At 46.9% G+C, this 17,835-nt stretch overlaps 1 protein-coding gene across 1 annotated transcript in view; it reads left to right on the forward strand.

Annotated features, from left to right (window-relative positions):
* The window catches only part of ltbp4 (latent transforming growth factor beta binding protein 4), a gene marked incomplete at its 5' end in the record, with an annotated part of 171,357 nt that overhangs the window by 63,683 nt on the left and 89,839 nt on the right, over positions 1-17,835 (forward strand). Inside the window, 2 exons of the mRNA XM_083636544.1 lie at positions 470-522; positions 6,744-6,990. Of these exons, the coding sequence (XP_083492670.1) occupies positions 470-522; positions 6,744-6,990 (300 nt within the window). The remainder of the gene's footprint in view (positions 1-469; positions 523-6,743; positions 6,991-17,835) is intronic.

A 17,835-nucleotide genomic window follows, 5' to 3' on the forward strand; every position in this document is an offset into this window, starting at 1 on the left:
AAGTAACTTTTGCGTTACTTTTAAAATTCTGCTTCGATTGTTATTAATGCACACATTATGTTAGTGTTGCTGTGCCACAGTGTGGCATTGAACATTCACTTATTGGGGAGGCTTATAGCCTATCAAGGTCCTTAGCCTCTGGGGCTCTGGCTGCAGCTCTCTCCCCGGACTAGGTCTGAGGATCAGAAACTGGGTAATCCTCTGAAGTTGTCCGTTATTTTCATGTCCTAAAGTAACTAGTAACTAGCCCAGTTACTATTTTAGTAACTGTAACTGAGTTACTGAATTTGAAAAAATTAGTTAGATTACTAGTTACTGAAAAAGGTAGTTAAGTTACAGTAACTAGTTACTTAGTAACTAGTTACTCCCAACACTGATCTGAAGTGATCAACATTTCCCAACATGTTGTCCACACAAAGTGAGGAGGCCCGGGGGGATCGTGTGAAATCTGAGTCTTCTTGATATTTAGTCCGAGTCCCAGGAGTCCAAGGCATCGAAGATGTTCTGGACGTCCGCTTCAGAGTGAGCGTTGTCATCTGCAGACTGGAGCTCCATGATGATGGAGGCTGTTTGCCTTAAACCATGTTGAGGTTGAAGCGCCTGCCACGAGTCCTGTACCTGAGTTTGACTCCCTCGGGCAGGTTTTGGCTGGTAACGTGGATGGCTGCAATGAAAATGGCCAATAGGGTTGTTGGGATGATGCAGTCCTGCTGGACACCGGTGTGTCCACCCTGTTTCAGAGCCACTGTTGCCAACTACCAACGCAGCCATGTCCTCCTCGTGCAGGAGACGCAAGATCTTGAGATACTTGTTGTGGGCATCCGATCTTGGAGAGGACACACCAGAGTACAGCACTGTTTACAGAGTCAAAGGCTGTTGTAAGGTGGATGAATGGCGTGCACGGTGCTAGATGTTGTTGCCAACGTTTCTCCTGTAGCTGAGAAGCTGTAAAGCCCGTGGCACACCAAGAAACACAGACACACAAGGCCATGTGACCATGTGGAACCTGACCAAACATCTCCAAACAAGGACAGACAGCCATGGCACACCAAACAAACATCTGTGTTTGTCTGTGTTTCTTATAGAATGTTTGATTCGTGTGCCATGGGATTAAAAATCATGTCAGAGGTTCCCCCTGCAGGACCAAAGCCACATTGCGACTCAGGGAGGATGTCTCTCTTTTTTTTGTTCTTTCTTTTCTGATTGCCCCCCATTTTCTCCCCAATTACACTTGGCCAATTTCCCCCTGCTGCCCCGGTCGCTGCTCCACCCTCTGCCGATCTGGGGAGAGCCGAGACTAGCGCCATTCTTCCTCCGACACGTGCGCAGTTGCCAGCCGCTTCTTTTCACCTGACAGGTGCGGCTTCACCGGTAGGACTTTGCACGTGGGAGGATCACGCTATTCCCACCAGTTCTCTTCCACCCCGACCAGACGCCTCCGACCGACCAGAGGAGGCGCTAGTGCAGCGACCAGGACACATACCCCCAATCTGGCTTCTCACCCGCAGACACCAGCCAATCGTGCCTGTATGGACATCCGACCAAGCCGGAGGTAACACGTGGATACGAACCTGCGACCCTTGTGTTGGTGGTCAGGGAATCTATTGCTACACTACCCGGTAGGCAGTAGGCGGGTCAGTACTTTGCCTCTGTTGTTGAGGCAAAGTCTACAACACCTCTGTTGTTGTAGACAGGAAGGGGTATACCTCTGTAGTTGTAGACAGGAAGGGGTATACCTCTGTAGTTGTAGACAGGAAGGAGTACACCTCTGTAGTTGTAGACAGGAAGGAGTACACCTCTGTAGTTGTAGACAGGAAGGGGTATACCTCTGTAGTTGTAGACAGGAAGGGGTATACCTCTGTAGTTGTAGACAGGAAGGAGTACACCTCTGTAGTTGTAGACAGGAAGGGGTATACCTCTGTAGTTGTAGACAGGAAGGAGTACACCTCTGTAGTTGTAGACAGGAAGGGGTATACCTCTGTAGTTGTAGACAGGAAGGGGTACACCTCTGTAGTTGTAGACAGGAAGGGGTACACCTCTGTAGTTGTAGACAGGAAGGGGTATACCTCTGTAGTTGTAGACAGGAAGGAGTACACCTCTGTAGTTGTAGACAGGAAGGGGTATACCTCTGTAGTTGTAGACAGGAAGGGGTATACCTCTGTAGTTGCCACAGTCTGCCTTATCTCCCTTAGACTGTGACAATAAAGGTGTCCCTAAGTTCAGCAGGGATTTCCTCCTTGGCACAGATCTTGCTAAGCAGGTTGTGATTGTGGCAGTTCTGGATCGCATTCTCTAAGGATTTCCACCAGGATCCCATCAGGTCCAGAGGCCTCGTTATTGCTCAGTTTTTCCTGATGTCCACCAGGACCTCCTTTTTGATGGTGGTGGTGGTGGTGGTGGGGGCGGGGGGATGACCCAAGTGCTCCATGACAGGTCGCTGAGGTATTTGATTGATGCTTTCCATCTCAACTGTGGTGTTTCGATTCAGGAGGCTCTTGGAAATGTTCTTGCCATCTGGAGCTGATGTCAACATTGTCCTTCAACAGGGTTTGTCCATCTTTAGAGCGCAGGGGATTTAAGCCTCGGTAGCTGGGTCCATACATACACAGCCATGGTGGCATTGAAGAAGGCCCTGGTGTCACCTGGGTCAGCAAGCCTCTGACCTTCTGACCTCTGGCCTTTTCTTTGTCCACCAACTCTTGCCCTGCTCTGGACATTGGCCGTTGCCTTGGAGTGGGCCTGTCTCTTGGCCCTCCAGTCGTGGTCACTCTGCTCAGAGCAGAAGGCTTTCCTTTTGGCATCGATCAGATGTTCTATGTCGGTGTCATTTTCGTCGAACTAGTCCTGGTGTTTCCTGGTCTTGTAGCCAACAGTGTCCCTGCTGGTCTCGAGTATTGTGGTCTTAAGAGCCTTCCAGTATTCTTCAACACCTTCAGGACACTGTTGTGGGAGTCTCTCAAGCAAGGTGTTCTGGAGCGATGTTGAATTTCAGTCTGCTCAGTTTCTTTTGTGTCCTTTTCTGCATTAAAGGGATTATTCATTGTAGAGCAGATCTCCAGCAGGCGTCTGTGCAAGTCATGGCTCTGGTGATGTTGAGATCTTTGCGATCCTTGGCCTTGACAATTACATAGTCTACGAGATGCCAGCACTTCGATCGGGGGTGCACCCACGGGGTTGTGACCCTGTTCCTCTGGTGAAACAGGGTATTGGTGATTATAAGCTCAGCACATTTCAAAAGTAAAAGGATATTGGTATTCCCAACACTCTCTTTGTCTTTGTCCTGTGAGTCCAGAGTTGAAACATAGGGACTCACTGCTGTTGTTCCAGAGCGTTGGGTCATGAGGCTCATTGATGCCTACTGGGGATTCGGAGAGTTGGGTGATGAGCTGATTTTTGATTAGCTGATTAGCTGGGTAACATAAATGTGTACTAGTGGAGCTTTTGATGTGTAAAAAAAAGAAGAAGAAAAAAGTATTATAATACAAATTCACCCCCTGTACATTTGTCATGAAAGGTGAAATTATCTATAGAGACCAAAAACATAAGGGTTTTTGCACGTTCCCGGCTCCAATGTTCATTGTTTTATGTTTTCGACCGCAATGCGGTGACCCCACTGGATTCAGTCAGGTTTGAAGAGGCAGGTTATTTTTAGGGACCTTTTCGAGCCCCTTCCCCATGTGGGCTGAGCAGTGTCTCCTTAAAAGGGCTGAGATGTTCTCTCTGCCTCAGTCGGTCTGAGAGTGAGACGACTGGAACAAACACTGGTGCACAGGAGCTCCCAGGCTTCATTGTCCTGCTCCCATCAGCACTTCCTGATCATGATAGGGCTTGCTTTGGGGGTTTGGAGGGTCCTCCAGCAGGAGAACGTCTGTGCGTGGAATCTTTTGAAGTGCGGAGACTGGTCCACATGGCAACCTCCACGCACCCTTGGCAAAGAGAAGCCCAGGATCCAATTGCATGGAGACCAGGAGACCAGCACCATTGGGGGCTCTTCTTTGCTTTAGCCTTCTTCCGTCTTCATGACCGTTGTGGTGCTCCTCACAGCTCTACATCAGACACTCTGATTACAGCTCTCTACATCAGACACTCTGATCACAGCTCTACATCAGACACTCTGATCACAGCTCTACATCAGACACTCTGATCACAGCTCTACATCAGACACTCTGATCACATCTCTACATCAGACACTCTGATCACAGCTCTCTACATCAGACACTCTGATCACAGCTCTACATCAGACACTCTGATCACAGCTCTACATCAGACACTCTGATCACAGCTCTACATCAGACACTCTGATCACAGCTCTACATCAGACACTCTGATCACAGCTCTACATCAGACACTCTGATCACATCTCTACATCAGACACTCTGATCACAGCTCTCTACATCAGACACTCTGATCACAGCTCTCTACATCAGACACTCTGATTACAGCTCTCTACATCAGACACTCTGATCACAGCTCTACATCAGACACTCTGATCACAGCTCTACATCAGACACTCTGATCACAGCTCTACATCAGACACTCTGATCACAGCTCTACATCAGACACTCTGATCACAGCTCTACATCAGACACTCTGATCACAGCTCTACATCAGACACTCTGATCACAGCTCTACATCAGACACTCTGATTACAGCTCTCTACATCAGACACTCTGATTACAGCTCTCTACATCAGACACTCTGATCACAGCTCTACATCAGACACTCTGATTACAGCTCTCTACATCAGACACTCTGATCACAGCTCTACATCAGACACTCTGATCACAGCTCTACATCAGACACTCTGATCACATCTCTACATCAGACACTCTGATCACAGCTCTCTACATCAGACACTCTGATCACAGCTCTACATCAGACACTCTGATCACAGCTCTACATCAGACACTCTGATCACAGCTCTACATCAGACACTCTGATCACAGCTCTACATCAGACACTCTGATCACAGCTCTCTACATCAGACACTCTGATCACAGCTCTACATCAGACACTCTGATCACAGCTCTACATCAGACACTCTGATCACAGCTCTACATCAGACACTCTGATCACAGCTCTACATCAGACACTCTGATCACAGCTCTACATCAGACACTCTGATCACAGCTCTACATCAGCCACTCTGATCACAGCTCTACATCAGACACTCTGATCACAGCTCTACATCAGACACTCTGATCACAGCTCTACATCAGACACTCTGATCACATCTCTACATCAGACACTCTGATCACATCTCTACATCAGACACTCTGATCACAGCTCTACATCAGACACTCTGATCAGACACATCTCGTTGAGGACTGGAGGGTGCTTTGTCTTTACCCTCCCCGTCGACCTTACCGCCATGGGTGACCCTACCAGGAGCATAACTAGGGCTGGGTTCAAAAACATATATCAATATCCATATTCATTTGAAGGAAATTATATCAATTCATAAATCCCATTATCAATCTTTCAATATAATGCCTTTTTCCTGTGTGTGTTTTGTTTTTTGTTTTGTTTTTATCCCCGGAGCATAAGCATATGGACCTACTTTATGTCTATGAATACTCTAACCTAAATCAATCCTTCAGAATGACTGTCCTATCTACTGAGTGTTACTGAGAGTTAAAGGCATACTATGTCCTATCTACTGAGTGTTACTGAGAGTTAAAGGCATACTACGCAGCATTTTCCTACAAAACAATGTACTCATAAACGCATAAAACAGGAGAGAGAGGCTGAAACCCAAACCAGGGTTGCATCATCGCCCTGACCTCCCCCTCCTCCTCCTCCGTGGTCTCTCCCTCTCCGACAGAATGAACCATGTTATGAAACTGTTGTGTGTGTGTGTGTGTGTGTGTGTGTGTGTGTGTGTGTGTGTGTGTGTGTGTGTGGGGGGGGGGGGTCTAGTACTACATGAGGAAAACAAGAGAGAGAGAGAGAGAGAGAGAGAGGACTTAAGGATAAGGAGAGATTCACACACAATCTTTCACCCTCCCTCCCTCCCTCCCTCTCTTCTCTTTCGCACATGCACACACGTGCGCGCGTGCATGCGCATACACACACACACACACACACACACACATACACACACACACACACACACACACACACACACACACACACACACACACAGTTGTGGACCGATGGACCAGATCCCTGTTAAACATTTTGTTTGGAGCTGAGCCCAGTCCAGCACACTGCTTCCAATTATCTCTCTACATCTCTCTCTCCATCTCTCTCTCTCTCTCTCTCTCTCTCCCTCTCTCTCTCTCTCTCTTATACCACGACGGCGCTCTTGAACACTTTCACTCTGCGCGCAGCCACACACTCCCACACACACACACTCCCTCACGCCGACAGGTTTGCGTTCGTGGGAAAACGCCGAACACGAACAGAGAGAGAGAGAGAGAGAGAGAGAGAGAGAGAGAGGCGGACTGAACGAGAGCGACCGAGGTAGAGGAAGACAAGGAGAGAGAGAGGAGAGGATTCACTGGATTCGTGGGGATCTGACTTTTTGGAGATGCGACATCATCGTGGATAGCGGAGACACACACAGACACACTCACTTACGCACACACACACACACACACACACACACACACACACACACACACACACCACAGCCGCACACACACAGACATTCAAACACAAAACACACATAGACACTCTCACATACACACACACACACACACACACCTACACACACACACTGGTACAGCATCATGTTGCAGCCGCGGCGCCTGTCTCTGTCGCTGGCCGGCCTCCTCTTCCTCATCTTCGTCGCCCCTCTGCCTGCTGACGGACAAGCCGGGCGAGGGGGAGGTGGGGTCCAGGTGATGTTCACGCCCACCATCTGTAAGCTGCGCTGCCTTCAGGGCCGCTGTAAAAACCAGTGTGAGAGAGGCAACATGACCACGCTGTACAGCAGCCAGGAGCCGGCGCAGAGAGACGGCTCCCAGGGGCCAGCCTTCAGAGTCTGTAAGTCCAACAGTTCAACTCTCACTCTTTTACATCAGGCACCTGAAGGGATCCTTCTCACAGCAGCAAAGGCAGGGTAAACACAGGCGCACCCAAAACATTCACGAGGGCCCCAGCACCGGAACACCTAAACGGATTGGAAGTTGGAAAGCATCATGGTGATGTTTTGGTTACAACTGTTTACCCTGCCTTTGAGACAAAATGGCTGCTGTGAAAAGCGTCTATTGGACCAAAAAAGTTGCCGCCCGTACCCCAATTCAACAGTTGCATGACATGAGCATCACATGCAGGCTCGGCCATCAAGAACCTGTTCCAAAGAGTCGTGCCATTCTGCGCTGATTTCTGTTTCCATGACGTGTTTAAGTGCCGTGCCCCAGATGAAGCTTCTCCAGCGTCAGGCCCAAAGCTCACAGATGGAGCTTCTCCAGCGTCAGGCCCAAAGCTCACCTGACCTGCCTTCAAGCAGTCTGCGGCGACGTCTCGCAAACCCACGCCCGGAGCCGTGTCATGTTCCTGCTGAGCTGATGAAAGCATTTCCTGCTGCTGCTCCTTCATATTAAAAGCGTTCCACTGACAAACCAATGGAATGCTTTTATTGTGAAGAACTTAGAGGAAATGCAATGATTATCCGCCGTTTTAGCCGCGGCTTTGGAGTGTTAGTGACTAGTCACAGTCGTATCGCCCAGTTGTATGGAAAGCGAAGCCCAGCTGTGCTGGGCGGCTGCGCCAGGCGTAGGGTAAGAGCGCTTTGATCTCTGCAGCTCTGTTTGTGGCTGCAGTTTGACGCTTTATCAAGTCTACAGCACACTTTAGCATGTGGTCAGCAGCTCTATAATGGCCCATTTCCACCGCTGGTATCAGCGCGGCCCCGCCCAGCTCGTCTCGCTTTTTTGTCTCATTTCACCGATCAAAAACGTGGACAGCCCGGGTCGAGTCGGGGTTGAGTCGTGCTAGTTTTGGTCCCTGCTTTGTTGAGGTTCTAGCGCTGTGGACCCGGTACCATACGGTGACGTGAAAACACTGCAGACGACTGATTGGTCAGGCAGAATCGTGTCTACTCTATCTACTGTCAATGCTGGATACCAGTTTAGTGGGGATTACCTTCTCTTCTGTTATTTCCATCAGTCTTTTGTGTTGCTGCCTTCGGCTCTGGTGAAATAAAAGCGATCTCCTTGCTCAGCTTTAACATGACGGTGGTTTTCAATTGTTTTGAGAGAAAAAAAAATCCGCTCCTCAGGAAGCCCTTTGTAGCTGTCTGCAGCGTCGGCTCCGCTAGGCCGCAGGCGGAGCTTTGGTGAAGCCACGGTCTTGCCTGGTGAGAGGCCGCCGGAGTACAGGCTTCACTCTGGAGCACAACCCCCGTGCCTCGCGCCCGTCCCTCGCGCAGCGCATGTGAGTTTGACTAACAACAAAGTGATATCTATTCTCCTGGCCGATTGTCACATTTGCCCATGTACACTGTAGGTCATTTAGAGGCAGCAGTATTTCATAAATAGTTTAAAAGTTCTGTGTATGGATTTAATTGTAACATTATATGTTATAGCCTACTTCGGAATATGGGCGGAGGGCAGATATGCGGTCGCTATGACGACCAGGTGTGGGCGGGGGTGGGCGGGGGCAGATGACCAGCGGTGGAAGCAAAACGTCCATCGGGTTGAAACAAGTAGAGCCGAGTGGTGAGGAGCTGTGCAGGGCTGTAAAATGTGGTGGAAATGAGCCAAAAGTCACTCGGTCAGTCTATCAAGTCTACGGCACACTTTTTAGCATGTGGTCAGCAGGTCTATAAGTGACTCGCTCAGTCTATCAAGTCTACGACACACTTTTTAGCATGTGGTCAGCAGGTCTATAAGTGACTCGCTCAGTCTATCAAGTCTACGACACACTTTTTAGCATGTGGTCAGCAGGTCTATAAGTGACTCGGTCAATCTATCAAGTCTACGACACACTTTTTAGCATGTGGTCAGCAGGTCTATAAGTGACTCGCTCAGTCTATCAAGTCTACGACACACTTTTTAGCATGTGGTCAGCAGGTCTATAAGTGACTCGCTCAGTCTATCAAGTCTACGACACACTTTTTAGCATGTGGTCAGCAGGTCTATAAGTGACTCTCTCAGTCTATCAAGTCTACGACACACTTTTTAGCATGTGGTCAGCAGCTCTATAAGTGACTCGCTCAGTCTATCAAGTCTACAGCACACTTTTTAGCATGTGGTCAGCAGGTCTATAAGTGACTCGCTCAGTCTATCAAGTCTACAGCACACTTTTTAGCATGTGGTCAGCAGGTCTATAAGTGACTCGGTCAGTCTATCAAGTCTACAGCACATTTTTTAGCATGTGGTCAGCAGCTCTATAAGTGACTCGCTCAGTCTATCAAGTCTACAGCACACTTTAGCATGTGGTCAGCAGGTCTATCAGTCACTCGCTCAGTCTATCAAGTCTACAGCACACTTTAGCATGTGGTCAGCAGGTCTATCAGTGACTCGGTCAGTCTATCAAGTCTACAGCACACTTTAGCATGTGGTCAGCAGGTCTATAAGTGACTCGGTCAGTCTATCAAGTCTACAGCACACTTTAGCATGTGGTCAGCAGGTCTATAAGTGACTCGGTCAGTCTATCAAGTCTACAGCACACTTTAGCATGTGGTCAGCAGGTCTATAAGTGACTCTGTCAGTCTATCAAGTCTACAGCACACTTTTTAGCTGTGGTCAGCAGCTCTATAAGTGACTCGGTCAGTCTATCAAGTCTACAGCACACTTTTAGCTGTGGTCAGCAGCTCTATAAGTGACTCGGTCAGTCTATCAAGTCTACAGCACACTTTAGCATGTGGTCAGCAGGTCTATAAGTGACTCGCTCAGTCTATCAATTCTACAGCACACTTTAGCATGTGGTCAGCAGCTCTATAAGTGACTCGCTCAGTCTATCAAGTCTACAGCACACTTTAGCATGTGGTCAGCATGTCTATAAGTGACTCGGTCAGTCTATCAAGTCTACAGCACACTTTAGCATGTGGTCAGCAGCTCTATAAGTGACTCGGTCAGTCTATCAAGTCTACAGCACACTTTTTAGCATGTGGTCAGCAGGTCTATAAGTGACTCGCTCAGTCTATAAACACTAAATGCAAATAGCTCACTATTATGATCAACACTGCATGCAAATAGCTCACTATTATGATCAACACTGCATGGTGAATAGTGAGTGAATGAGTGAATCATTCCCAACACGACTTCTCACTGACATCACATTGATTGATTGATTGATTGATTGATTGATTGATTGATTGATCATAGGGAGGTCTTCAGGAGGTGGCGGTACAAGTGGACAAAAAACACAATTCTTTATTACCATGACCATTCCTCTCTCTCTCTCGTGTGTGTGTGTGTGTGTGTGTGTGTGTGTGTGTGTGTGTGTGTGTGTGTGTGTGTGTGTGTAGGTGTGTGTGTGTGTGTGTGTGTGTGTGTGTGGTGTGTGAAAGAAACAGAGAGGTGTCACACTGAATCAATGCTGCCGCCTGCCGCAAGGTTCAAAAGCTAGATAGTTAAATGATTGTGTGTGTGTGTGTGTGTGTGTGTGTGTGTGTTCAAGACACTCACACAGGCTTGACAGACAGAGAAGTATGTCAGTACATATTTACCCTGCTGGAGAACACACACACACACACAAACACACACACACACACACACACACACACACACACACACACACACACACACACACACACAGCTGGGCTACGCCCACATTGTTTGATTGGCAGGTGATGTGTGTGAAGAGGCTACGCCCACATTGTTTGATTGACAGGTGATGTGTGTGAAGAGGCTACGCCCACATTGTTTGATTGACAGGTGATGTGTGCGAAGAGCAGTGGCGTCGTTAGGCCTGGGCTTTCGGGGCTATAGCCCCGGATCTTTTATGAAAAGCGCAGGATCTCAAATATGGGGGGGGAGCGAAGAATAGCTGGTTCCCCTCTATTCATCTCTCATTCATGCTTTAAAGCCATACAAAATAATAATAATGGTATTGGTGATCAGAAATGCATGCAACATATGACCTTTATTTTGAAAATACGGTTAGGTCTAGAGGAAGTTACTCATCTACACTCCTGGAAAATGTATCAGCCAGGAAATTACAAGGAAGTGTTATATCCCTATTATAGCGTATAACCCTAACCCTAACCCTCAAAACACCCCAATCGAAAACAAAATGTTCTCTCTGCCTATTTTACAATTATGAAATCATTTAGGGTGTATTCACACCTGTAGGTCGTTTGCTTTGTTCCGATTCAGGTACTTAATTGATACAATTGTTGCATTTGTGCCTTGGTTCGTTTGTGTTCACACAGCCACAAATGAAACGGTCCAAATAGTATTGTCAAACTTCCTGGATTGGCCAGCAGACACTCTGATAGGCTAATAGCCTCTCGGGATGGACAAAATAATTCCCAGAGATTTTCCTATATGATTATAGAAATGCGTTTTGTTAGACCTACATTTTAGGCTATGTCGGGCGTCCGCCGTGCGAGGAGAGAGAGAGAGAGAGAAAGAAAGAAAGAAAGAAAGAGGGAGGGATCGGGAGAGAGAGAGAGGGAGAAAGTTCTTTATTTATTTATTAATGTATGCTATGTAGCCTATGTAAGCCTATGTATTTATTTAGCCTATTTAGGCTATTGGGAATTTGGAGATAGAAGATCAAAGACCCTCGCAAATTCTGCTATTAGGCTACTATCACGGAGACGAGGATTAGCCGAGACATAGGCTATATGAACACCTGTCCTGTCAGGAATAAAATATTAATAAATAATTTAATAATAACGGACATTTCGAGGAAGACATGCAATCAGTCTGATTGTCTGATTGAACCAGACAATCTTATCACAAAGAAGGCTGGCTCTGATTACCACGATTTGTTTTCATTTATTGAATGGAGACCAGAGAGAGCGAGAGAGAGGGAGAGAGAGGGAGGGAGTGGGAGCACCCGCTGCACAGCAGCACACCGCACACAATTTACAGGCAAAATCAGTAGAGATTCAACACATTAACGTTGCTTCCCATGGTCCGAGGTAAGTTGATTGAGTTCAAACTGCTGTGATGATCCAAAAATCCCCCAAAGTTTATCGATGCAAGTCACAAGTCGCCAAAACAGGATCTGAAAGATGTTGTTTTTAAACGATAAAAATGTTCGTTCTTCAGGCCATTACGCACAGCGCAGCTGACTACGGCAGCTGGTTTATCCAAAAATGCGCACCGTTTACTGCTGTTGTGGCGGATCGAGGTCGGCTCACGTTCTCACCACAAACGAACCGCACCAGAGTTAGTTTCAAGCGGACCGAGACCACCCTTTCTTGGCGATCTCGGTCCGCTTGTTTTGTCCCGCATCCGAGTGCGATTGCTGTGTTCACACTCCCCCAAACGAACCGCACCAAGGGGGAACATGCTCTCTGTTTCGGAACAACTGCTCCAAACGACATAGGTGTGAATACACCCTTAGGCTACTGCAATAATTCGGTCTACTTTTGATTTGGATCATTAGGCCTACTTTTGATCAATTTTAGCCAAATTGTGGAAAATTCTGCAATATTCCATGTTTTACAGTTGATTCCATTTGTATTACCACATTCCATGATTCCATAAATTTTTTCAGTTTTGCAGAAATCATATGTCTCACGCCGGTTCTTATCGTGCGTTCCTTTATCGCAAAAGAACTGGGATGTGGAGGCTAAATGACGTCACATCCGTTTTGTTAGCATTCCATTTGCAGAAAAGTTGAGCTGGGAAGTTCGCTGTTCACTGGTCAGATCCACTCGCTAGCCAGGCTAGCCATTGTTAGCAATAACAGTTGATAACAAGGCATTTCGTTGCATTTTGCGCATACAAACACTGCAGCCTCATGTCCACACAGATAGAAGTAGGCCGTGCTGTGTGTACAGCTGATTTAATGAGACACAAACAAGACAGAAGTGCTAAATAGCATTTATACGACTATAACTACTGTTGTTGCGCGGCGCAGCCATCTTGGATTTTTGAGGTTGGGGCTGCTGAGGCTCCTACGAGTTTGGAATGGGAAATACCAGCTCTAGTGACGTCACGTCCCAGCTCATGAACTTTGAACCGCTAAGATTACCAGTTCCCAGTTATAAAGGAATGCACGATTATTAAGTCCCAGCTGTAATCTCACAGAGCGGCTGTATAACTCAACCTGAAGGCCTTTGTTCAGAGCCAGGGGGAGAGCTTCCTTTCTGTAGAAGAATGTACTTCATCATTCCTGTTGGACTCAGGTGACGGCAGGTATTCACTGCTTCTTAACTGTTGCTTGTCTCTGTGAGGACTTTCAGCTCAACCCTTCAGCCTTCAGTGAGAGATATGTAGGAGTAAAGCTTCCTGTACTGTAGGAAACTATTTGTTGGTTCAATTTCAAACCACATGATGGCTGTTTTAGAAATTATAGTTCCTTCCTTTCCTCTCACCTGTAGTGCTATTTATCCATCGAGATGGGTTTGCTGGGAGTCTGAGAGTCTGCCTTCTCTCCAATACTATGGAACTGGATAGCACTCGGCTTGTGGTGCTCAAAACACAGAAAAATAAAACATTAAAAAAATCTCAACAGCAATGTCTCTTTCCAGACATCATGACCTGGTTACTCCAGATAATCCACAGACCTTGTTGTGAGCAGTTTCATGTAGGAACTATTTTCTCTCGACTGAACTAGGAAGGAAGCGTGCTAATGTTACAGCTAGCCTAAGCTAACGTTACTTTTAAGCTAATGTTACAGCTAAGCTAACATTAGATGCACACTTCTGCGTGGTGAGATGGTTGCTGTAAAAAAGAAAAAAGAACTTTGTGAAGAGCTCGGGACCTCCAATATGGCCACCAGAGGGTGGAGCCTGTGAATGGCAAGGAGAGAAAGCAGATCCGAGCAGAGAGGCTGAGCACGCGTATCCCACGCTGCCTTGCTCCTGTATCGTATCCCACGCTGCCTTGCTTCTGTATCGTATCCCACGCTGCCTTGCTGCTGTATCGTATCCCACGCTGCCTTGCTTCTGTATCGTATCCCACGCTGCCTTGCTGCTGTATCGTATCCCACGCTGCCTTGCTCCTGTATCGTATCCCACGCTGCCTTGCTGTTGGATCGTATCCCACGCTGCCTTGCTGCTGGATCTTATCCCACGCTGCCTTGCTGCTGGATCGTATCCCACGCTGCCTTGCTCCTGTATCGTATCCCACGCTGCCTTGCTGTTGGATCGTAACCCACACTGCCTTGCTGTTGGATCGTAACCCACGCTGCCTTGCTCCTGTATCTTATCCCACGCTGCCTTGCTGTTGGATCGTAACCCACACTGCCTTGCTGTTGGATCGTAACCCACGCTGCCTTGCTGTTGGATCGTAACCCACGCTGCCTTGCTGTTGGATCGTAACCCACGCTGCCTTGCTGCTGGATCGTATCCCACACTGCCTTGCTGCTGTATCGTATCCCACACTGCCTTGCTCCTGTATCGTATCCCACGCTGCCTTGCTGCTGGATCGTATCCCACGCTGCCTTGCTCCTGTATCTTATCCCACGCTGCCTTGCTCCTGTATCTTATCCCACGCTGCCTTGCTGCTGGATCGTATCCCACACTGCCTTGCTGCTGGATCGTATCCCACACTGCCTTGCTGCTGTATCGTATCCCACGCTGCCTTGCTGCTGGATCGTATCCCACACTGCCTTGCTGCTGGATCGTATCCCACGCTGCCTTGCTGCTAGATCGTATCCCACGCTGCCTTGCTGTTGCGAAATCCCTTTTTACACCGAGAAAGAGAGAGGGGGTTGGTAAAGAGAGGTGGGGGGGGGGGAGAGAGGGGGCGAGGCATGTGGATTTCATTTAGCATTAAACACACAGACACGCATGCGCACGCACACACACACACACACACACACACACACACACACACACACACACACATAAAGGTCAAGCTCCTATCACACAGTGGCTGTACATCTCTCTCTCTCTCTTTCCATCCACCTGTTTTATGCGCATTTCCGACGTGCACATTAAAGCACCTGTCAGTCGTTGTATTGATCATATCTTCACTGCTATCTACCTACATGACCAACCCATCATATCTTCACTGCTATCTACCTACATTACCAACCCATCATATCTTCACTGCTATCTACCTACATTACCAACCCATCATATCTTCACTGCTATCTACCTACATTACCAACCCATCATATCTTCACTGCTATCTACCTACATGACCAACCCATCATCTCTTCACTGCTATCTACCTACATTACCAACCCATCATATCTTCACTGCTATCTACCTACATTACCAACCCATCATATCTTCACTGCTATCTACCTACATTACCAACCCATCATATCTTCACTGCTATCTACCTACATTACCAACCCATCATATCTTCACTGCTATCTACCTACATGACCAACCCATCATATCTTCACTGCTATCTACCTACATTACCAACCCATCATATCTTCACTGCTATCTACCTACATGACCAACCCATCATATCTTCACTGCTATCTACCTACATTACCAACCCATCATATCTTCACTGCTATCTACCTACATTACCAACCCATCATATCTTCACTGCTATCTACCTACATTACCAACCCATCATATCTTCACTGCTATCTACCTACATTACCAACCCATCATCTCTTCACTGCTATCTACCTACATTACCAACCCATCATATCTTCACTGCTATCTACCTACATTACCAACCCATCATATCTTCACTGCTATCTACCTACATTACCAACCTATCATATCTTCACTGCTATCTACCTACATTACCAACCCATAATATCTTCACTGCTATCTACCTACATTACCAACCCATCATATCTTCACTGCTATCTACCTACATTACCAACCCATAATATCTTCACTGCTATCTACCTACATTACCAACCCATCATATCTTCACTGCTATCTACCTACATTACCAACCTATCATATCTTCACTGCTATCTACCTACATTACCAACCCATAATATCTTCACTGCTATTACCTACATTACCAACCTATCATATCTTCACTGCTATCTACCTACATTACCAACCCGTCATATCTTCACTGCTATCTACCTACATTACCAACCCATCATATCTTCACTGCTATCTACCTACATTACCAACCCATAATATCTTCACTGCTATCTACTACATTACCAACCCATAATATCTTCACTGCTATCTACCTACATTACCAACCCCATCTCCATTTTTTTTTTTTTAATAGCAACCTTTTTGGACCAATGTTGCTATGTTACAATTCCGGCTCCGAAATTGTAAAATGGTAACGTACGTTTATACAGGGGTGGGCGTGGTTTATACAGGGGTGGGCGTGGTTTCCGGAGATTTTCTGCTTCTATCTCCTCCCCTTACCCTAACTAACTCTAAACATAACATCTCAGAACGTTGCCATTTTACAATTTTGGAGCCGGAATTGTAACATAGTAACGTTGGTCCAAAACATTGCTATGTTACAATTGTCTGTGAGACTGTGTTTGACATGACAGATAGTCATGGCAGAAAGCAACTGAAAGGTGCATAGCCTTAACTTACCCATAGAACCCATTCTCATTCAGATATGTTAAAGTGAGGTCAAGCAACTCCTTTGAAAATAGCACCATGCACATTTTTCCCTCGCCAAAATGTTGCCTACATTTGGAGCATCATTTAGCCACCTTCCTGACACGCTAGGTTGACACGGTTGGTACCAATGGATGCCTTCGGTCTTCTAGTTTCATACAGTATATATGTCCACAGATTTATTTTTTTATTTTTTTATTTTTTTGATCCGGGGCTATTCATAAAACGACGCCCATGCACGTAAGAGCCGGAAGTGCTAACATCCAGGTCTTCCCCCGACTCATTCTGTAGTCTATTGACTTCCTGACGGACGGGACTCATTCTGTAGTCTATTGACTTCCTGACGGACGGGACTCATTCTGTAGTCTATTGACTTCCTGACAGACGGGACTCATTCTGTAGTCTATTGACTTCCTGATGGACGGGACTCATTCTGTAGTCTATTGACTTCCTGACAGACGGGACTCATTCTGTAGTCTATTGACTTCCTGACAGACGGGACTCATTCTGTAGTCTATTGACTTCCTGACAGACGGGACTCATTCTGTAGTCTATTGACTTCCTGACAGACGGGACTCATTCTGTAGTCTATTGACTTCCTGATGGACGGGACTCATTCTGTAGTCTATTGACTTCCTGACTCATTCTGTAGTCTATTGACTTCCTGACAGACGGACTCATTCTGTAGTCTATTGACCTTCCTGATGACGGGACTCATTCTGTAGTCCTATTGACTTCCTGACAGACGGGACTCATTCTGTAGTCTATTGACTTCCTGATGGACGGGACTCATTCTGTAGTCTATTGACTTCCTGACGGACGGGGGAACCAGGAAGTGTATCATTCTGTAGTCTATTGACTTCCTGACGGACGGGGGAACCAGGAAGTGTATGACTCTGGGTTGGCCTACAAAAATAGGTCATCCCTGCGGTGCTCTGTTGTAGTAACAGTAGTGTGAAGTGTAGTGTTATTATTTGACTTGTCCCACACTGTTCACATTGTTTGTTTATGTTATATGTTGTTTATACGTTGTTTATATGCCTTGGCAAAACAAATGTCTCAAAAAAAAAGCATGCCAAAAAAGCAGCATTGAATGGAATTGAGAGAGTGTGTGTGTGTGTGTGTGTGTGTGTGTGTGTGTGTGTGTGTGTGTGTGTGTGTGTGTGTGTGAGGTAATATGCGGTGTATGTAAACAAAGTGACCTAATTGTTATCCATCGCCCCACAGATGGACACACACGC

This window comes from Poromitra crassiceps (assembly GCF_964638095.1).
Source record: "Poromitra crassiceps genome assembly, chromosome: 5".
NCBI classification, from domain to species: domain Eukaryota; kingdom Metazoa; phylum Chordata; class Actinopteri; order Beryciformes; family Melamphaidae; genus Poromitra; species Poromitra crassiceps.